The 22,851-nt window shown below is 38.1% G+C and overlaps 2 protein-coding genes and 1 long non-coding RNA gene across 3 annotated transcripts in view; 2 read left to right on the top strand and 1 right to left on the bottom strand.

The window, feature by feature from the left end:
• Positions 1–1,147: 1,147 nt before the first annotated feature.
• Positions 1,148–9,320, top strand: LOC119918069. The gene is made up of 3 exons (XR_005447388.1): positions 1,148–1,298; positions 1,403–1,473; positions 9,236–9,320. It is a non-coding gene; the product is annotated as an uncharacterized LOC119918069 (long non-coding RNA).
• Positions 2,492–11,292, bottom strand: LOC119918068 (overexpressed in colon carcinoma 1 protein homolog). Its single transcript, XM_038738593.1, has 6 exons — positions 9,230–11,292; positions 7,313–7,337; positions 7,103–7,138; positions 6,850–6,926; positions 4,368–4,438; positions 2,492–3,496 (listed from the first exon to the last, which is right to left on the bottom strand). The coding sequence occupies exons 1-5, from the start codon at positions 9,294–9,296 to the stop codon at positions 4,386–4,388; spliced, it is 258 nt and encodes an 85-aa protein (XP_038594521.1). The 5' UTR covers positions 9,297–11,292; the 3' UTR covers positions 2,492–3,496; positions 4,368–4,385.
• A 5,485-nt stretch (positions 11,293–16,777) lies between these two features.
• lamb1b (laminin, beta 1b) overlaps positions 16,778–22,851 on the top strand; it is a 35,138-nt gene continuing 29,064 nt past the window's right edge. The window contains exons 1-3 of the mRNA XM_038739175.1: positions 16,778–16,892; positions 17,305–17,477; positions 20,862–20,997. Of these exons, the coding sequence (XP_038595103.1) occupies positions 16,859–16,892; positions 17,305–17,477; positions 20,862–20,997 (343 nt within the window). The 5' untranslated portion in view covers positions 16,778–16,858. The remainder of the gene's footprint in view (positions 16,893–17,304; positions 17,478–20,861; positions 20,998–22,851) is intronic.

The raw sequence follows: 22,851 nt of genomic DNA, 5'->3' as shown, positions 1-22,851 counted from the left end.
AGTTTTTCACCAGGTTTGCACACACCGCAGGAGGGATTTTGGCCCACTCCTCCACACAGATCTTCTCTAGATCAGTCAGGTTTCTGGGCTGTCGCTGAGAAACACGGAGTTTGAGCTCCCTCCAAAGATTCTCTATTGGGTTTAGGTCTGGAGACTGGCTAGGCCACGCCAGAACCTTGATATGCTTCTTACAGAGCCACTCCTTGGTTATCCTGGCTGTGTGCTTCGGGTCATTGTCATGTTGGAAGACCCGGCCTCGACCCATCTTCAATGCTCTAACTGAGGGAAGGAGGTTGTTCCCCAAAATCTCACAATACATGGCCCCGGTCATCCTCTCCTTAATACAGTGCAGTCGCCCTGTCCCATGTGCAGAAAACACCCCCAAAGCATGATGCTACCACCCCCATGCTTCACAGTAGGGATGGTGTTCTTGGGATGGTACTCATCATTCTTCTTCCTCCAAACACGGTTAGTGGAATTATGACCAAAAAGTTCTATTTTGGTCTCATCTGACCACATGACTTTCTCCCATGACTCCTCTGGATCATCCAAATGGTCATTGGCAAACTGAAGACGGGCATTAACATGTGCTGGTTTAAGCAGGGGAACCTTCCGTGCCATGCGTGATTTCAAACCATGACGTCTTGTGTATTACCAACAGTAACCTTGGAAACGGTGGTCCCAGCTCTCTTCAGGTCATTGACCAGCTCCTCCCGTGTAGTTCTGGGCTGATTTCTCACCTTTCTTAGGATCATTGAGACCCCACGAGGTGAGATCTTGCATGGAGCCCCAGTCCGAGGGAGATTGACAGTCATGTTTAGCTTCGTCCATTTTCTAATGATTGCTCCAACAGTGGACCTTTTTTCACCAAGCTGCTTGGCAATTTCCCCGTAGCCCTTTCCAGCCTTGTGGAGGTGGACAATTTTGTCTCTAGTGTCTTTGGACAGCTCTTTGGTCTTGGCCATGTTAGTAGTTGGATTCTTACTGATTGTATGGGGTGGACAGGTAACAGCCTCAAACAGGTGCATCTAATTTAGGATAATAAATGGAGTGGAGGTGGACATTTTGAAGGCAGACTAACAGGTCTTTGAGAGTCAGAATTCTAGCTGATAGACAGGTGTTCAAATACTTATTTTCCTCACTGTATATATATATATATATAGAGAGAGAGATATGAGATAGATATATAGATATCAGAGACTGCAGCCTGTGTGCAACATTGTATAGTTGGTTTTTAACAACTTCCAAACCAACCAATTGAGATTCTGGCGTCATTGGTGGTTTCACCATCATAAAAGGTAAATGACAGCAGACTATCTTTTCAGTTACGTACATGCAGCTGTAATTTGTTAACTGTGTAAGTGTCCTCAGGGGAACATGATTCACTGACCTCATCTCACAGCAGGAGCCAATTTGTGTCCTGGAGGGCCAAGAGTCTGCAGGTTTTCATCATCCAAACAAACCAAACTACAGGTGAGGTCTGTCTTCCTGTATTACTTTTATACTGTAAAGCACTTTGTGAAAGGAAAGTGTTCTTTAAATGAAGGATCTTATTAGGGCTGAACGATTAATTGCATTTGTGATATTATCGGATATGATAAAAAGAGATTTTCTAATCGCAAAGGCTGTGGTTACATTACATTACACTGGTCACATGACACGCGAGAGTAAGGCAGTCTGCATAGGAAGCATCAACTTCACATGTGACGCTGTACCTTGACTTGTTGTACAGTGGCCTTAAGCTTGACAGAAGCTGACACTACAGAAACTTTAGTGCCACCCACGGGTAACTTGGTGGTGGGGAATGAAATCTTCGGGCCATTCGCCGCTTTGACGCACAGGAAAAATGCACAACAGAAAGACACTTACAGTCAGTAGTACACATACAGCCACCAGTCAGCTCAGTAACTATCTCTGTAACAGAGGCAGCAGGGGGGGGCTCCAGTGAGAATTACTAAGCTTGTCAATTAGAGAGGCGTCACTTGATTGTATTTTTGTTTGCCAACTTTTGAATTGAACCTCAAACTGAGTATTTTTATTGTTTGCTTACTGGGATATAGAAAAGGAGTTTATTATTTTTTTTTTTCTTCATGAAAGTTGGACTCGCGGAGATTTACACTGAGATAAGGACTCATTAATTGGTGGTTGAACTGTGGGGTTTGTATTGAGTGCTTACTGTAGCCTATAATATACTGTGGTGAACTTACTTTTTCTTGTTGTCTGTAGGGAGGCCGACCTGATGATATATTATTTAATGACTTGACTCTCAAATTATCTTTCTCATATATTTAAATTTGATATTTCTTCTCCACCATTGCACATAATAACAATTCATGCATCACCTAAATTTCATCGTAACACAGGCCTGACCCATAATAAAGAACAGTGCATGTGCATCTAATATTGTGTTGGTCATACTATACACTGATTCATTGCTTGTCCATTTTAAATAATACAGAAGATAAAGAGTAATTGCATCTTAAATCTCAACTGCAATTGCAAAAAAAATAGTTTATTTCCCAAAATCATTCAACCCTAGTTCTTATTAACACAACAAAGCAAATGTCCTTCACATAGGTCAAAAAACTTAATCTTTATACATCGTGTGGTTGTTTTGCTTGAGTATGCTCGAGTTAGATGTGAAAATATAACCTTTTTAAGAGCGTTTATAAGATTTATTAATGTCAACAAATCCTGTTAAAAGATCACAACGAACAATGAAATTACTTCCTTAACTAGGCACCAAGACCACTGGTTCGTGCTAAAGATACAAATCTTTAAAAAGGACTCATAAATATATACTTTCATTCTTAAAGGTATTTGGGACAGCAGGACGGTGTTGTGGGATTGAGTCAAAATAATGTGTGTTCATGGTCATGAAAGAATATGTCACCCAGTGCACCCAGCCATTGATGTGTTTTTAATAGTTTAGGATAGACAAACAATACATGGCCAATTCATTGTTGGTTTTTGGATTTTTTTGACTCAATATCACCAGATGCCTCCTTTTTACATGTACTCCTGCTTGATATTCAAACCTTAAATTAGCATTTTTCACCCTCGACAAACAAGCACAGCGTCTCTGCCATTTTTTGTGTTAATAAGCTGATATAGATTCACCTGCTGCTGACACTTCCTTAAGCAGTTACACAACATGCAGCCAATAAGGCCAAGTGAAATGCACCCTGTGGAGTCCTCTGAAGTCAAGGGACAAATTAAAACCCTGCAGCCTCCCGGTTCTTCACGCAGGGATCAAAACGCCTTCATCTTAGTAAACAGCCCTGTTTTAGGTTGACATCTGCTTCCATACAAGCAGCGCTGAGAGAGGAGATTGGCTCCACTGGGTGCAGCTGTTTCCCATTTCAGATTTAATGGGTTGCTGATGACAAAAGTGAGGACCTGAGGAGCGCCGGAAGGGTTTCTTCTTCTTCTACTTTTTCTTCTTCTTCTCGTCACTCGACAAACTCCCTGCTGCCATATCATTCTTCTGTAGCACCTTTCAGTGCAGAAAAGACAGCGGAATAATCATTTAGTGTTGTACTTTATAAATAAAATTCTTATTCTTAGAAGAAAAATTCTTATGCATTTAACTGGGTAAAACTGATTAAATTAATAACACAACATGAGGTAGACAAATGTGCACATTAAAAAGACATTGTTCTTAATGAACTAATTGACTTAAAAAACATATCAATCTATAATTACAATTATTAAAGTATTGTTGAAATTAGTCATTTTGAAGCCTGAAACAAACAAAAACCAGTGGTGGACTAAAGTACTCTACTAAAGTACAAATTAGAGGAATTTCTACTTTAGTTGAGTATTTTCTTTTCATGCCTCTTTCTACTTCTACTCCAACTCCACTACATCTCAGAGAGAAATATTGTACTTTTTACTTCACTACATTAATCAGACAGCTTAGGTTATTAGCTACTTTACTAAGTAAGATTTTTACACATAAACATATGGAAGAGTTTTAAAAATAGTGACATTTTATTATCAAACTATCCAACAGTTTATACAAGTACAGCTAAAACCATTAGCTGATTGACAGAAATTTAATTTGCAACTATGATATCATATCCATATGAGAGTACTTTTTACTTTTGATACTGAATTTAGGTATTTTTAAAAGCTCATACTTTTGTACTTTGACTGAAGTAGAAATTGTTATTGAAGACTTAGAGTAATATTTTGCAAGGGTATATGTACTTTTAATGAAGGATTTGTGTACTTAGTCAACCACTGACAAACACTGGTGTGGTCCTTTAACTGCTAACTTGACATCATAGCACTCATTAATGAAAAGGCAGAGAAAAACTGGAGGAGGTCGTCGCACACAAACACACAGAGAGACAAGCTCAGACCTGGTTCTTCATTAAAAATTAGAGGCCGTTCCCCCACAGCGGCTTCCTGAGGGATGAGTCTCTCTCACTCTCTGTGGAGGACAGTTTCATTAATTAACACAAACACAATGAATATTAAATTAAATGTAATTGTCACACTAACAACATATAAAACACATATACAGTCCTTACTTGCATACACAAACTCAAACACATGCAGTGATCATCAGTGTTTTCTCTCTCCCATGCTCTTGTGACCCTGGAGACTCAACAGGAAATTGAGGCTGTGCGTGTGTGGGGGTTATTGGGAATTTGATATGTAGAAGTGTACTCTCGTGTAAGCATGCTGGTTCACACCAAATGCGCAAAAGTCTTGGTTTTACCCAGATTTACATGGACTGATTTGTGCTAGTTCCATGTCTGTGTGCCTTTTTTGAGGGTGTTTTCAAACCAAACATATGGTTTGTTTGTTTGCTCCGGTCTGAATCAGAGGAGTCAGATCTTACTAAATATCGAGTTCAGGTCAGACCTCAATCATGGATGTATCAAGAGAGCTGGATAAGTTCATCCATATAAGCCATCGCTAAGCTTTGCCAAAAATCTCCTGCCATCAAAAAACATTTTCTCCATAGACCCATTATAAAAGAGATGTCTGTAAAACAGTTGACAGGACACCTGAAACTTCAAACAAGGTCCACTATTACTTATTTTTGAGGAAAAACCTTCCCAGAGCCTAGAAATGTGGACATCCTAATGTTAGGATTAGCGGGAACACTTGTGCAATCCGGAAGTAGAAAACTTTTTTGGCTTATAAACTCAACAGACAATTTTCATTCAAACGAATGGGTGTTGTCTACTAAGTTCAATTACCAGTTTGTATAACACATCTATGACCTGGATTCTTTCTCAGGCCCGATGTTAGCAACTGCTGCTGAGCCCTGCATGCACAGCGCATCTAAGCTTAGCCCAGAGATTGGAAGCAGGGGGAAACTGCTTACTACAGCAAACAACTGCTATATATATATATATATATATATATATATATATATATATATATATATATATATATATATATATATATATATATATATATATATATATATATATATATATATATATATATATATATATATATATATATATATATATATATATATATAAGCACCTTAAAAAAATTCTGCTATGTGTGCTTTATTGTAGCATTTCACAGATCAGATGGAGCAGCACTGCGTTGTGACAGAAATAAAGGGGGAATAATCTGACGTGAAGTTAGATGCAGAAAAAATCAGCAAAAGCAAAGTGGCCCAAGACTAACACTAGAGGCTGTCGAAGGGGGAGACGAGATATTAAATAAGTGAATAAGAAGACCCGTGAAGAAAGGCTGACTAACTTGTGCAACAGGTCTGTTGTATTGTAAGTACAAAAATATGTTGAAAATGTAAAAACAAATCTCTTCCTATGAGTGGTTCTGCATGAGGCCTGATGAAAATTTGCTCTTGCTGAACAGTAGAGAAGGATTTTCATTAGTATTTTGACTCTGCTCTGCACTTCTAGAGGGGAAAATATAACATTTAATATGTGGCATGATGTGCCAATTTGTTATTTTTTAATTAACCAGGAGTAAAAGACTCAGTAAGATTAAAAATCTCTTTTTCAGGAGTGTCCAGACCAAGACAGGCACTAGCACTAACAACACAGCTTAGTCACAAGACAAACAGAAAACTATTTAAAATGAAAACTAATACAATAATGATAGAATTATAAGATTTCAAACCATTCTTCAGCTCCTGAAGATTCAGGTGATTTTGCAAATAATTTCAAGCTGAGGAAGCGTTAAACACCCTTTTTCCCATTTAAGAACGGACTTTGGAGAAAGTTAATAGAAATAAGTCCTGGAAGCTTAGACATAAACTTTCTATGCTTTTTTTTTTTTTGTAGGATATAGATCTATAAGTAAGAAGGAAGCAGTCCAAGAAGAAGTCCTTAAAATAAGAATATACCAGTGATTATGTCTACGGGTGGGACAAGGCAGACCATCAAACCCTGTCATTCAAGGGGAAATGGTAAATGACAGCTTTTTAAATCTCAGAGCTCCATAGTAGACATGAATACACAGCAGAAGCATGTGTAGGCATTGTGAAGATGCATGTATATAGTCCAGCACCGACATAAAGGTGCCAGCAACAGGTCTTCTTTTGGCTTTGAAGGAAAAGCAAGACTTGTTTCTAAATTAAAGAAAACTATTTCAACTTCAGTTTTTTCAGCAGTTGCTGAATATGAGGCTGAAATGAGAGAGAGTCGTCAATTATAATTCCATTATTGATATGCTTAATCAGAAGTGGTGCTTTAGAAAACATCAACGTCACCATTCAAAGCGAGTTTCAAATCACACAGTGGAAAAAAGATATAATAACTTTCAAACCAACAGTTCTGACTGCCCTATAATGATAAGCCTTTACTTCAATATTGCATATTGATCTTTTTGTGTGTGTGTGTGTGTGACCTCTGAGGGATCCAATCTGTACTTGAGGGATGTTGCTCAGGTCTGCAGGAAAGCCCACATACACACCTCCATAGTTCCTATATACACAAACATGTGCACAAATGTTACTCATGCTAATTAATATATTTTAGTGTAGTAGTTTCATATCTTCTATACAGTATATGTGCAGTATTTGATGCATGTGTGTTACATATACCGTATATAAACAGATATTACAAGTGTGAACAGTGTCAATCTGGACTGAAGGACTCACTGCCATTTGTCGTCTTCTGGCACACACTCTTCTGAACTGTCAGAAAACATTCACACACATTAAAACGCACTGTATGCATTGAAGTCGCTCTACGTAAACCTAAAACATCAGAGAAAGGTCAAACAACACTGACATGTTTTAACACATCAGAATGTGTGTGTGTGTGTGTGTGTGTGTGTGTGTGTGTGTGTGTAAGTAAAATTAACTTACACCTTTGATGAAGACTCAGCAGGACCTGAAGTCACAAACAGTCAGATGTATGATATAAATAGCTGGCAAAGGTAAAAAAAATTCCTACTGATTCACCATTATTTCTCAATTTAACTTATATTAATATATATAATACAAGTCTTACCAGGTTAATCCATCATTATTCATGTGTTAATTCATCATTTGACATTCAAGATTACGTAAATAACTGAAGTTATAAGGGTTCAGCCTCTGGGAAACATGAATGTATGCAAGAAATTTTGCCCATTTTATTTTAATGTTTTCGTTGTGTTAAGATTGTTAAGTTTTTCCTGATGGTGGAACTAGATGAAAGATCAGGAGCCACCAAAATGCTTCAGATTTATCCTGGGGTGCTTGAATACCTGTAGCACAGTTGAGGATGTTTTAAGACCATTAACTTTCAGGATATCTTGTAATATGAGAAAGTTTTGGTCCTGACGGTTGTGCATTATGAAAGGTCACAAAACTCATTCACATTCAACCGCATAGGGAGCATTAAAGCAACAGTGGCCGCTGCGGTCACAATTAAAGGACAGTGAACACTCATCGACATCAACATGTAGTGTGACAGTAGCACAAATAGAAAAGAGTCATAAAGTCAGTGAACTGCTTTAGTAATGTAAGTTATAAATCAATATCTGTCACCATTAGCTATTAACATTACATTACATTGTAAGAGCAAGATTGTGTTATTTCTGTATTTAAACGTCGCATAGTCTCACTTTTATGTATACAGCATACTGCATGTACCAGTCTTAAACTCAATCTGGTAGGTTGATAATCTCATTTTATCTCGCTGTGCACCAAAGTTTTAGGGTTCTGATGTTGGTAATAATAGTCACAAAAACCTTTTGAACGCCCTTTTCTGCACCTGCAGGGTTAACAGTGGAGGAAGAAGTATTCATATCCTTTTGTAAAAGTACTAGTACCACTAAATCTCCACTACAAGAAAAAGTCCTGCGTTCACAACTTAAGTAAAAGTATGTAAGTATTATCATCAAAATATGCTAGTATCAAGTAAAATAAATTGTTCCTGGTTAGTGTTTCAATATTATAAATACTGTTTTTGGATTAATGTTACTCCTGTATTAAAATGCATGTTGCATTTTTCTGCTGTAGATTTTAAAGGTTGAGCTGATCATCTCCAACAAGTCAACATGTCATGAGCAATGTTTTCAGCTTTGTGATGATGAGTTTTCCATCTAAGAGGAGGGGAGTGTGGGGTGTAACAGTTTATTTGGCTTAAGAAGAAGGAGAATTTCCTTAACCCACAAAGGAACACATAATCCTGCAGTTTATCACAAACATTCAAACTCTAAATCACCAGATTTTGAGATACATGGTTTTCACTGGACAGGAAAAATTACAATATCTGCCTATTTGTAGTGAAGTAGAAGTATAAAGTTGCATAAAATGGAAAGTATAAGTATGTCGAATTGGTATTGAGTACATGTACTTTGTTACATTCCACCAGGGTGACTAGCAGTCTGCTAGTGACATGAAAAGTGACATTAACATGGCCGTGTAACATATTTATTGGGAGATACAGACTCTTATTTTTAGTCATTTTCAGAAAGGACTGTCTCCATTTACAATGTTCAACACAGTAGACAACTGAAACCTGAAAGGTGGCATATACAAAACATGAAACAGGTGCAGACTTAAAACAAGAATATAAAGAAAATCACACACACAAAATGTAATCGTCTTTATGTGTTTACATGAAATTAATATGGTCAAAAAATGACTGACTGGGCCTTTAACAGTATTATGTGACAGAAAAAGTTACTAAAATAACTTAGATACGCCTATCTATTATGTCTGTTTGCTGCTATGTAACTCAGATAAACAAAATGTTCTGCTGTTTCATGCACAAACATTCTTTGTGTTTCTCACCTGCAGTGCTGCTGCTGCTGTTGTTGTTGGTGTTAGGGGAGGAATTTCCACATCCCATCTCTCTCATCGGAGTCTATAAAAGCTCAGAGGAAGAGGAAGGAAAGAACAAACGAATGAGAGAAAAGAAGAATCAAAGAATAACATAAGCCGAAGGAGTGACAGGTTCGAAGAAACGAGTGAGGAGGAGAGACTGAGAACTTTTCCTTTTTTCTTTTCCCCTCAGTCTGTCTCTACTCTGCGTCTATCTACTGTACCTCAGCATGGAGGAAGGATTATAATGACGCCAAGAGAAGAAAGAGGAGGAGCAGAGCGGGGAGAAGGGGAGAGAGAGAGGTAGGGAGGAATCTGCAAGAAGGAGAGAGAGAAGCAAAGTGCGTTCACCCCTGCTGTTGAGGGGTGCGTGTCTCGTGTTTTAGTAGATCAAAGTAGGCTGGAATTTATTTAATTGGTGCATTTCTGTCCAAAAATACAGTTGAAGCTGAATGGGGTAGGATTAGGGGAGAGCAGGGACACACATTTGGGGGGTTTTAGTTGTTTTCTTTTAAAGGTGCAGTACAGCTGGAAACACACCTGAAGGAAAATAAACTTCTACCAACACACACAAACGTATGTCTCTGGGTAAATACAGAAGGTAACATGCAGAGCTGCTGCATAACTTTTGGTATTGCAAACTAGTTTCCAGATATCGTTAGAACTGGAGATTTACAGAAACATTTTAATTTTAAGTGTGTGTCAAGTGTTTCCAAAGTGATATTGAGCTAAAGACAGTAGTGATGGTTTTACATGTAAGCAAGAAATAATTTATTGCCTGGAGGGAGTTTGTCTAAACTGACAGTAGTTCCTTAAAAGTACTTTGTAAACAATTTCCTGCAATTTGGTATAGGAATGCAATGTGTCTGAAATGGAAAACTGGCAAAATAGAGACTTTTTACATTAAAATAAATCTTAAAATACTGTACTACTTTAATTCTCCTGTTACTTGTGTATGCTGCCTTTGTTGAGGGTTTTACAGGTGCACCTGGATAGACATAAATACTGTTGATTTCACTTTAGAAGTAAAATATTGCATTTTTTCATTTTTGAGCATCTTGTACGGTGTCTTATACCAAGGGCAGTTGAAATGTTTACTTTTCTGATCTGTAACTTTATTTTTTCAACCTAAAGTGAACAAATTTCTAAAATATTTCATCTTTTCTGCAGATTTTCCAAAGAGAAGGCGATTACATTTCTGTGACAGACATTGTAGTTGTCCCTCTTTCCACTTCATGTATTTTGACTTTTCTTCTTCTTTTTTTCTTTGGGTTAATTAATAATGCAAGTAAAGTGGTTAACAGGAAGACACATCACGAGGCAAGAGACAGAAATAAAACAAATAAAACAAACCAGAACACCAACCTTTATGATATTTTGCAAAATTACCTCTGTATTTGAGCCAGAATCTGCTGAAAAACAATGTAAAACTTTCTTTCAGTTTCTTTTCTCACTCATGCCATGTGACAAGATTCAGTAGGAACCTAAATTGACCGCATCTCAGAGACACCTGACACCAGCTACAGGTAGACAACAATTAGAGTTGCGTCACCAGGCAACTCCCCAAATCCTGAGAGAACACAAACTCCCATGTGTGACTTCCCCAGAACAGAGACGGATATCCAGCAATGAACAATTAGCACATTTATGCTGCAGTGTGCACATAAAAGGTGATGAAACTGAAGAAAAAAAGCAAAAGCAACATCTAGGTGAAATGGTAGATGAAGAAGCAGAAGGAGGTGACTGGAGTGACCAGTAAAATGTAAATATTTGAGAATAAAATGAATCTGCTATGATAGCCATTGAATACCTGCTAAATGTGATTTCATATATTGGAAAAGATGCTATGGGAGCATGTTATTGACCCGAAGACGAGCTCTAACCGGTTTCATAATTTAGTACACATCAGCACAGATGCTGTAAATCCCATTGTCTCCACATTTCCACGTGTCACAAGATGTATGTGGGAAAACCAAACTGCTTTGAATTAAGTATTTAGGAAAAAGTTTTATACACATTGTTTTAGGATGAAGAAACGATCACCATAAAGTTCTACTTGGCTTTAATGAGTCAGACTGGTTGTTGACTCCTTCATATTTCTCTTCAAAACATGAGCAGAGGTGGGAAGTCTAAAGTGGGAAACACATCATTATCGAGCTCGGTTCGAAACAGCCGGCACCTCCAGTGAAGTGATTGTTTGGCTTCTCACAACTTTTAATTGTGCGTGTTGAAAAAGTAAACATACTGTACCGGTGTGATGATTTATAATTAAACAAAAGTGTTAGGATTAGGTTCAAACACCACATGATTGTCTGTAAATTGGTCTTAAAGTATCAGCTCCAAAAACACCAGAGTGGTTATGATTCCTAACAGGAGAGCATCTTCATTTCTGCTTTACTGACAAACAACATAAAACCACAGATGGTGATGTGTTCTTTTGGGTGAGTTTGGCCAGAATGAGACATTTAGGCGTAACAGAAGCAAGTTAAACCTGCAGTAACTGATTTTGTTGGCCTATAGTGGCCTTGGAAACAAGATGTGAACACAACACTGAGATGTGGAGCTTGTTAGCAAACAGTTTATTTACACAGTTATGGAGCTACATTGCCATTCATTTGAAGTCATGTTACTGGCGACCTGATAAATATTCACTCTCTTTTAGCTCTGTCAGAGGATAACCAAAGTTATTACAGTTCATCTTGAGGGGGATGTGAATGTTTGAACAAACTTCCGAATCAGAAACAGCTTTATTGCCAAGTAGTTCTCACACATACAAAGAATTTTCTTTGGTAACTAAGTGCCAGACATAAACCAATATAAATAAAAATGAGAGTCAGTGTCATTGGGGGTCCCCGGGCCTTGTTGATGAGGCCAGCTGCATATGGGAAGACACTGACTTTCATGGCAGTTCATCCATTTGTTGTTAAGATGTTTTACTCAAAACCTCAAATGTCAACCTCATGATGGTGCTAGGGGAAAAGTCGAGGGATCAGCAAAGCTATTCGTCCTCTGGGGACTTTGAATGTCTGTACGTCATTTCACGCTAATCCATCCAATAGTTTTTTAGATATTTTAGTTTGGACAGAAGTGATGGACCCGCTGATTGACTGATATGCATGACATAGAGGTGAAAACCTGTTTCCTGTAACAATATGAATTGAATTTATGTGTTAACATACACTTCTAGATTTCATTTTAGCACCAAAGAGCATCCACAAATTTCCTCCAAAATTCCTCCTGGGTCACTGCGAACTTTCAAAACATCAACAGCAAGCTAGGAGGAAATTAAGGGTTTTAGAGGAGTTATAACAGGATGGGAGAGTTTATATTTAAAAGCTCTCAGCCAGGGTAATTAACATTATATTTTTATGAATGTAATTTAGCAGAAGCACATCATCGGCAGATTCTCGTCTGTGATTGGTTGATAAGAACACTTTGTGTTTCCGTCTGTCTGCAGAAGATGAAAAACACAAAATGACGTGTTCCTCCGTTACGTCTCATAAGTACTTTTTATTTTTATCTGTCCTCTTTCCTCTCTGTTCCTTTTATCCTGAAACTTAAAATGACTCATACCACACACACACACACACACACACACACACGGTTAACTACAAGTACCCTCTCTGCTAAACTCACCTCAATTACCGGGTAAAGCAAAGTGACTTTCAGATTATAATTGATTGTTCTCAGCCTTTCCAGCAGGAAGGAAAAGAGACTTTTTGACGCATGCTGAGGGTTTTTCATCAAACACTGCTACAGTGTGTTGAGTTTAAAATGAACCTCAGATGTTTGTTCAGTGATTTTAATTAGAAAGATTTAAAAGACAGGATTTTGATCTCTAGCTCTCTGTGAGCTGGAACATGTAAACATCTTGTAGGAGCTTTAAAACAAAGCAGAAGCACAGGTTTGAAGGATGCCTGGATATCTGATTCTGGAGTGCTACATTTTCTTTTATTTTAATAATTTCATTGCACTGCACATCTGTTCAATTTATGTCTTTTCTGAAGAAATCTGACTTGTGTTGTAAAGTATAAATACAGTAACTATTATTATTCTTAAAGTCAAAGTCTTGAGCATAAAAGATTAAAAACCTGGAAGGGTCGTTGTTGGTTTTGTTTTAGACACATTAAAACATTAACCCGGGTTGTGTTAGGCTATATACCTGGAAAGTGTTTTAATTTCTGGTTAATTGTGAGTATTCTGTTATTTTGCGTGAGTTTGGCGTCCTTGCAAGCAGTTTGATACCTTTAGACTTAACAAAAGCAACTTGAGGAGCCTCTTCTCAGGATTTCCTTCTGTGTTAATACTGTTGGGCCCCTCTAACTGTTTCATCAACTCTTTAATGTAATTTTTTGCCTCCCATCCTTAAGCAGTCAGCTATGGACACAAAAACATGGTCTCAATATCAACCTCCCACACAGGTGAATTTTCATCTTCAATTTTCCTCAGTCTCTTACTTTTAGCAGTGGTATCATGGACATAGACTTGTCTGTGCACCTATCAGAGTTTAGAAATTTAGAATTAAAATCTGATGACAAGTACATAGTTGTTGCCAACATAATAATAATAATAATATATAAAATTTTAATAACTGACAACATTTTTATGGACCTTAACTTTGCTTGTTGCCCACTTAATAATGAAAATGTAATGTTAAATAAATAAAGATTTATAGGCTTTAAACATTTGAATGGCCTCTGTGATGTTTCGTGTGGGAGTTTCACTTTTACACACAGACGTCTCTAGATTCAGTTTTTACATTTATGTTCAGTATTCAGGAAGGTAAAACTGGTAAGCTGCAGTGAGATGTCTTCTTTGTTTGATCCATTTACAGCTTCACACATGCTGTCTGGGCAGTTTGCAATTTTATCTGAATACAGCAGTCAGCAGAATTACAGGGCCATTACACAGAAAGTGGGGCTATGTTATTGTAAAATAAGGAGGTGAAGAATGAAATGGAAATGAAGAGACAGACAAAGAACATTTTTACAAACAGGATAGAAAACATGAGTCACAGAGAGTTTGAGTTGTGGATGTACTTCCTCATTAATACCACAAGGGGGCAGTGCTGTCGGATTTATCTCTGCACACTGTGCTGGTAACCAGATGATAATCAGAGTAAGAGAGCAGAAATAGTGACTTCATTAAGCACGTTCCTTTATCAGCGCTTAGGTCAAGACGCCAAATGGTTTTTCATGCAACTTCTAATTAAAACTCGTACAGTAACCCGACAAAAAAAGTCAAATATCATGAACACAGCAAACTGATGAGCTCATATAAACACCATCAACAGTTTATTCACAGTTTCTTTAGTGTACTTTTAACCTTTCTTTTGGGTCCACTATACATAGCAAGTACTTTCTATGTGTAAAATAGAAAATACAAAAATAAAAGTACAGTAAAAACAAATGTCTCAATACAGAAATTAAAGCCGAGGAGACAAATTTGTGACAAATCAACATGCTACTACTGTGAATTTAAAGATTTAATTATTATTAATTATTATAATTAAGATATTGTTATTAATTATTTTTATGATAATACCTGAGTACTGAAACCAATATTTTGCATGTGAGGATGTACACAATGACCATGCTGTTGAACACGTCTCAGAGTCATAGGTTTATTATGTAGAGGTTATACATAATCCATTTTGAGGCTAATGCAATGCATACAAGACATCTGTACCTAATTACACATTCATTCATTCTGTGTGAAAGCAACAAGACATGCATGAAATGTAAACTGCTGTGCAGGCTGTTAAAAGTTCTCACTTGTACTATAGAATAACTATTTAAACACAGCTGTGACCTGCAGGTGTCTCTGAGTTTGGGGAGGTGAAGGATGTTATTTATTAATAACTGGCCCACTAATATAACAGAGGAAGATATGAGTCACCAAAGATTTTAAACTAGAATGATTTTTTCATGTTAATATTGCCTCTAAAAATACAATCAACACCATAATGTGCGGCGTGTTACATTTAATTTAATTCATTTGTTACTACGCATTGTTCAAAACAATTGCGGGGTCTGCAGGGATAAAAGCTACTTTTTCTTTAACATTTTTATTTACCACTTGGCGACCTGTCCAGGGTGTACTGCTTGAAAGTTTGTTGAAGAATCAGAGTCAGCTTTATTGCCAGGTATGTGTACACATACAAAAAATTTTACTCTGGATTGTACATTGCTCAAAATGTGCTTGTGTACTCATAGTAAAATACAAAATCACAATAATAAAAATAAAATAAAGTCAGACACAGACTTTAGTGTAGACAACACAAATATACACACTATGAACAAAAACAATATAGACATATTGACAAATAGTGCAGTGAGCAGCCCGTTTCCTGACTCTGGAACTGTATAAGTCCTGAATGGAGGGCAGGTTGGCACAGATGATCTTTTCCGCAGGCCTGACTGTCCGTTGTAGTCTGATCCTGTCCTATTTGGTGGCAGATCCAAACCAGACAGTGATGGACGTGCAGAGGACAGACTGGATGATGGCTGTGTAAAAGTGGATCAGCAGCTCCTGAGGCAGGTTGAGCTTCCTGAGCTGGCACAGGAAGTACATCCTCTGCTGGGCCTTCTTGATGATGGTGTCAGTGTTGGGCTCCCACTTCAGGTCCTGGGATATAGTGGAACCCAGAAACCTGAAGGTTTCCACAGCAGACACAGGTCTGTTGAGTACGGTGGTGGGGGGCAGAGTGGTGGGGCTCCTCCTGAAGTCCACGAGCATCTCCACAGTTTTGAGCGTGTTAAGCTCCAGGTTGTTCTGACCGCACTAGAGAGCCAGCTGATCAACCTCCCGTCTGTAGGCCGTTGTCATCCAACCTCCCCAAGTGATTCACCATCACATCAAGCACATTATTACCACCTGTGTTTATGTTTATAGTGGCTGTGACCTCTAGTGGCTGCATGGTAACAAAAGACAAAACAAAAGTTGGGTTACTTATTATAAAGAGCAAAAAATTCGACCTAATGAGGTGGATTGACTTTCACACACAGGTCAATGGCGTTTGAGTCTCGTATAAAACAAAGTAAATATTGAGTTATGTTTCGTTGTAGGTTAAATATCTTACTGACTTTCCTCACCAGAGTTAAGTCACGTGACTTACTTAACTTACTTACTTTAACCCAACACAAGATGTTTTCCTAAACCTAACCAAACTGTGACCAATGGAAAGCTCATATGTGTCATTTTGGGAGGCATTGACGAACAATCTGTTTTGTCATTTAAGTACAGGACATGTTGTGTAGAACATAAAGCTGTTCATGTATAGACTAATAGGATCAATTAAGCTGCAATATGCATAATGTATACATAAACCTTAACAGAACAGCTAAATGGGCCCATTGTGTCAGTCAATGTCACAGTCTTCTTCGGTAGGTTATCGGTGGCACTATCCACACTCCATACACCCGGTCATCTTTACATTGGCACTTTTCACACAGCATAGTCTGGGCACTTGTACAAGAAAACTCCCTGCACCTCTGATTTTAGCGGATTTTACACTTCATACTCTCACACACGCGCACTCTCAGCTGCAGGACGCATCCACACAATCTCAGACGCGTTGTCAATGTTCCGCACTTAGAAATGTCGCTCATAATCCACATTTTAACAACTCTGGGTGAGTTTAAGTTTTAATTTAAAGCTTTTTTTATGTGAAATCTGCAGCATGATGGGTGGAATTTTATCCTCTGCGTAGCTGTCAAAATGTTCTTCTCACGTCTCCAGCAACAACACTTACCCTTATGCAATTACCAAGGGTTTTCTTTTCAGGAATTATAGTGTTTTAAAAGATGAGAAATAAGGCTGCTACTGGAAAGGAACTGTTGCGCACAAGCTCAAGCTTTGTTTCTGCGGATGGACTCCATGTGATTTTAATTTAATTGAACTGACCGCAAGTCTGCTCTGCTTCTGGGTTGTATAATTTAAAACAAAAGAAAACATACTCCATTGTTTTGTGGGAAAAAAACAATCTTGTTTAGGACTTTGTGCGTCTTACATCATGTCAGTGACAGCAGTTTTCTTCCCTGCAGCCCTGTGGTGTCCCATCAGTGCTCAGCTGCCAGAGTTTGCGGATGTCTGCACCGAAGGCAGCTGCTACCCGGCCACAGGTGACCTGCTGATCGGCCGGGCGCACAAACTCACCGCCTCCTCTACCTGCGGCACGAAGCAGCCGGAGCGCTTCTGCATCGTCGGACATCTGGAGGTAAGAAAACAGCTGCTGCTGCTGCTGCTGCTGCTGCTGCAGCCAGGATCCTGGAGCACCAAACATAAAAGATCCTCTCTGAGATTGTAGGTCAGTGAAGTAACCCAGGGCATCCTGTGTGACCAGCAAAGTGTAGAACAAAATACAGATGTATTTTGTTTTTTTGTTTTATGTATCCCAAAACTTTATTTAAATGTCATGATAAAGCATACAATTCAAAGACCATAATTTACTGGTGAAGGTAATGCGGATCTGAACTCTGTTCAAGAGGTGCAAACAGGTGATTTTAAGAAATTTCATGACTGTTTAATTGGTTTATCTGCAATCGGCAGAATGAGCTATGTAGGATTCATGAACTTGAAAGGATAATTTTGTACTTTTGTTTTATACAAGTGCTAATTTGAAACTGCACATATTGCAAAGCTTTCTTTGGGATGTTCTTTGGTTTCTGCTTTTTCTGTGGCTGTAGAGTGCAAGCAAGCAAACTTTATTTATGTAGTTCTTTTCAGAACAGAAGTTTACACTAACAAAAAAGGAGGGGCTGGGGTAGAAGAGAAATATATGTCGGGGGGGGGGAAGAAGAAGACAGAAAAAGACCCCAATTGGCACAAATAAAAGGACTAAAAACAGTTGCATGAGAGTCGATTTGAAAGTAATGACCAAAGAAAGATAATGTAAAACTGATTTTCATAATTGGATGAGAAGTTGTGATTTCACCTGAGTATTAACTTTAACTATGTAGTTGACATTGAAAAGTAACTTTATGTGACTTTTGTGACTGTGACACATTTAGAAAACATATTATCCAAACAATATTTATTCTAGCATTTTTGCACTGCATATGCCACAACCATGAACATACAGGATACAGTGACAATGGTGCCCTGTATACAATATAATATATATTTAATTGTGTCTGTATCTGTATCCTTCAGTAACTTTGACTCTGTGTGTTAGTACAGTATAGAGAGATACTGAGGACTGGAGTCAAATTTCTTGTATGTATGTGTCAACATACTTGGTCAATAAAGTTTTAAATGAATTCTGATCTATGTTACCGATATAGGTCAGAGTAGAAACATAAGACTGCATAATAATTAATACCTGTTTCCAAGAGCGCTCACAGTGTAACAAAGGTATCTTATACTAACCTGATCATTACTGCAAGTTTATTTTGAACAAATTCATCATGCTAAACATTGGCTTTGATTAAAAAGTGAGGTAGGAAGTATTGATTTATTGAGGAATTGCTTGTGACTTTGTTGGAATAATGAGCAGAAAGTGGGTCAGTTCTCTATTCTTTAGAGAGATTAATTAAAGTGATATGGTGTGTTTCATCACTGTTGGCTTTGTACATGGCATTTTTATGACAGTGACTTACTGCTTATGAATTATTGCAGAGGAAAAGGGAAAGCTGGTGAATCCCTCATTATATTTGAGAGTCCATCAAGAATACATTGACATGATTATTGGAAACTAGTTAAAAATATGATTCATTTTATTTAACCTCATGCACCATACTTGATTTCTGAAGATATGCTAATATTAAAACAAGAGATCAACTATGTAATTTATCATTATCCTCATCATTGGGTAAGTGGTTAATTATTTTCTCAAATCAGCGATTAAATTGCTCATCATAAATTCCCAGAGCCCACAGTGACATCTTCAAATTGTTTGTTTGTCCAATCAACAGCCCAAAACCCAGAAGATATTTAGTTTTCTGTCCATAAAGAGAAAAGACAAGCAGCAAATCCTCACACTTGAGAAGCTGGAACTAAAATAATTGTCTCCCAATCAACAGTTTTATTTCTGCATCAAAACTCTTCAGATCAACATTGTGTGTGTGAGCATGCGAATGTACAGTATCTGCTGGCTGTCTTGTCAAGTGGGTGTTCAGACATTCCTCTCCACAATAAAAGTGCTGTGTTGCCTCACAATCCCTCCCTCTGTGCTTGGGGGCGAGTCTCTTTTTATCATCCACCCTTCAGCAAGTTCACTGTGTGAATGGTGTCCTTATGAAATCACAGACACACTGTGGGGCCTTTCTGAGTTTCCTGAGGATGAGCACAATCCTAAAGTATGAGCTGCAGAAGAGGAGGGCGGGGGTGAGCTTCTAGTAGCACACATTTTCCTTCCAAACGCTGCTAAGTGGAGCCACTTAGCCAGACTCTGTTCACATTTCAACACAGACATAGTTGGCAGAGGGCCGGTGAAATTGAGAAACTTGTTGTTTTAATTCACACACTGCATTGCTCTGAGATTTAGGAGTGTGTGCGTGTATATGTGTGTGAACCAGACTGAAGCTTACATGCCAAAACATCTGGCCCGCAGTGAATACATTGTTAAACAGACGCAGCACAGACACACACACTGCCAACATGATATATACTTGCACATCCTTAAATTTCTTTCTTTCTTCAAGGGTCACTCTGGTTGTATTACAAACTACTTTGTGACCAAAAGTATATGGACACCTCATTTTAATACAACGCCCTTTATTGTGCTGTTATAACAGCCTCCACTCCTCTGAGAAGTCTTTCCACAAGCTGTTGGAACCTGGCTGTGAGGATTTGCTTTATAGCGAGGTCCAACGCTGATGTTTGGCGATAAAGCTCACAGTCCAGCTCCTCCCAAATATGTTGGATGGGGTACCTGGGTTCTGTGCAGGCCACCAAACTGCCATGTCTTTATGGATCTTGCTTTGTGCGCACCATGTCGCATGTTAAAACAGAAAAGGGTCAAACACAAACTGTCACAAAGCTGGAAGAAGACTTTCTAAAATATCATTGTATGCTGTTCCAATAATATTCCCCTAATTGGAACTAAGGGGCCAATTTAAACCAGGAAAACAGATCCAACCATTATTACTTTTACTTACTTTACTAGTTGGCAGCAATTTTGGTAATCAGTTAATTGTTTTTCAAGCAAATATCTCCCCCTCTTGTGTTTTCAAATGTGAGAATTTGTTGCTTTTCTTTGTTTTCTATGATATATATATTTGGGTTTTGGACAGTTCTTTGGACAAAACAAGCTATTTTGGAAAATTTGATGGGTATATTTAATTATTTTATAAACCAGATGATTAATCTATAATAGAAATTGTCATTAGTTGCAGCCTTGGTTGCAGATATAAGAACTTAATTGCTACTATGCAATCAGGCCAGTTACATTCTCCTCTGCCAAACATAGATTTATCCGTCAGACTGCCAGATGGTGAAGACTGATTCTTCAAAAAGAATTTGCATACTACTGTCAACCAAAGAAGTCACTCTGAACTCTGTGAATAAAACCATCAGCATGGCTGGTTTAAACCGAGAGGTTAGACAGAATATTTTTTCTGTAATTTGGTTTAATACACTCTTTGTGCTGTCTGTCCATCAGGAGGAGAAGAAATGTTTTGTATGCGACTCCAGACTGATGTACAACGACGACAACAACCATGTCAGCCACACAATTGAGAACGTGGTCACCACCTTTGCCCACAACCGCCTCAAGACCTGGTGGCAGTCGGAGAACGGTGAGAAAAACATAAAAAGTGTGTTTGTTCTTGAATGAAAGAGACGAAAGAGATGAAAGAATTCTTGTTCACTCCTGGTTTTTAAATAAATGAAGAGCAGTACAGCGTGTGAGCTCTCGCTGAGACTGTTCTCACGGTAACTGAGCTCAGTAATGACTAGACAGAGAGATCACAGAGGCTCGCACTGCAGCCAATCACAGCAGGTCTAGGGGGCGGGGCTTACAGGTGTGCTAGGGATAACAGGTGTGCTGAGAAGAAACAGATGTGTGTCATCACTTGACCACACACAGGCCTTTAAAGTGGGAAAAAGGAAATGTGTAATGAGACAGCGCTGTTTAAGAGGGCTCCGCAGTGAGAATGGGAAACAACATACAGGGTAAACTCACCTTGAAGCCAGGTGTATAAACATAAGCATAAAACTCCAGTAGGGCAATAAAATAATTAATTCTTCCAATATACTTGAAAAGTATGTAATACGTATGTACACATGTAGCCTAGTATGTATCCAAATACATAAAAGTACATAAACTCACATGCCAAATATAAATTAAATTAAGTTGGGTATATACTGTAAGACTTCCCTAAAGACTTATTTGGATTTCATTGAACAGTTTACCACATCTGTAGAAATGTTATAAAAATGTAATCATTAACTCTTTAAAGACTAAAACTTCTCTTTGTTGTGTCTCTTCTTCTTTTTTGCTGTTGTTTAATATAAGTAATGCATATAATTTAATAAACACAAGGCGGATTAATTACTCAACAGTATCAATCACAATTGTATGCAAAGGAATAACAGTATGACTCTTATATGTATGTATATATATATATATATATATATATATCTCAACAGGTTCAGTTAATCTGATGATTTTAGGCAAATTGTTCCGGAGTATAGGTGCAGGGACTGAAATGGCCCTGATGTGAGATGTTTAAAGGGACTACGGTCACATGTTTTGCCTTTTTCAACACTCGGTTACGCCTTGTTTAAATGTACAACTTTTTTGAAGCTGAAGGGTAAAAACCAATCACCATCATCACATCCTTAATTTGAGCCCTGAAAGAAATCACATTACAGAAAGTTCCCATACATTCTAACAGATAAATCCTCCCCTTGTTGCTCCCACGTTCATTCTCCACATGCACACAATGTTCCCTGTGAGTGGTGGGAATCTTGTCAGAGGTATGAGTCATGGAGGGAGAGGCGGCCAGCAGTGCAGATGGCTTTGAAACAGCAGGAAGTTTCAGACACACAATGGCTTTGCTTGGGATTTCCTAATTCCCTAGCAGAAGTAAACCCCAGTTCCATCTTGGAGTCTGAGCCGGTTGCACCAGCTGTTCTTAAGTGTACACTTTTAAGAGTTTTATGAATGGAGTTTTACATATCACTGAACACAAACTAGTTCTTATGTAGAGATTAGTTCTTGATAAACTTTACACCCAGGTAGTGCTGGTGTAACCTATGTAGCTAACTATGAGGGGCCATACAAGCCATAATACATTCTGGCCCTCGCACATACATACTAGCTAGCTTACTGACAGAACTACTGTTAGCTAGCTAATACAACCCATTTAGATTGAAGAGTAGCATTAAAAGAGGTAATAGGATATGGTCGAAATATCAGACCCGACACTTGATGAAATACTGTTTAATAATTATTTATATGACTTTAAATTACATTTCGAAAAACAATGACAAAACATTATGTTAGAATGAGTAGGTTAGATTGGCTTAAATGGATATTTTCCACTAATACCATAGCTTGAAACTGAAACGAGTCTACAGCCATGCTAGCAGTTCTGTGAGGATGGACTTTGAGCTAAATGCCAATGTCAGCATTCATGTTTTACAAT

This window comes from Micropterus salmoides, unplaced genomic scaffold (genome assembly GCF_014851395.1).
Source record: "Micropterus salmoides isolate LMB-PRFRI ecotype aquatic unplaced genomic scaffold, ASM1485139v1 Ms_hic_scaffold_23, whole genome shotgun sequence".
Taxonomy (NCBI): Eukaryota; Metazoa; Chordata; class Actinopteri; order Centrarchiformes; family Centrarchidae; genus Micropterus; species Micropterus salmoides.
Note: the sequence above shows the minus strand (reverse complement) of the source record. Positions and strands in the feature narration are given on the sequence as shown.

Bases quoted from the DNA above. Each gene is read 5' to 3' on its own strand.
- LOC119918068 (XM_038738593.1), bottom strand. From the start codon at position 9,296: ATGAGAGAGATGGGATGTGGAAATTCCTCCCCTAACACCAACAACAAC. The intron at 7,338-9,229 runs GTGAGAAACACA...TTGTGACTTCAG, and splicing joins CAGCAGCAGCAGCACTGCAG to GTCCTGCTGAGTCTTCATCA. The intron at 7,139-7,312 runs GTAAGTTAATTT...GTTTTCTGACAG, and splicing joins GCTGAGTCTTCATCAAAGGT to TTCAGAAGAGTGTGTGCCAG.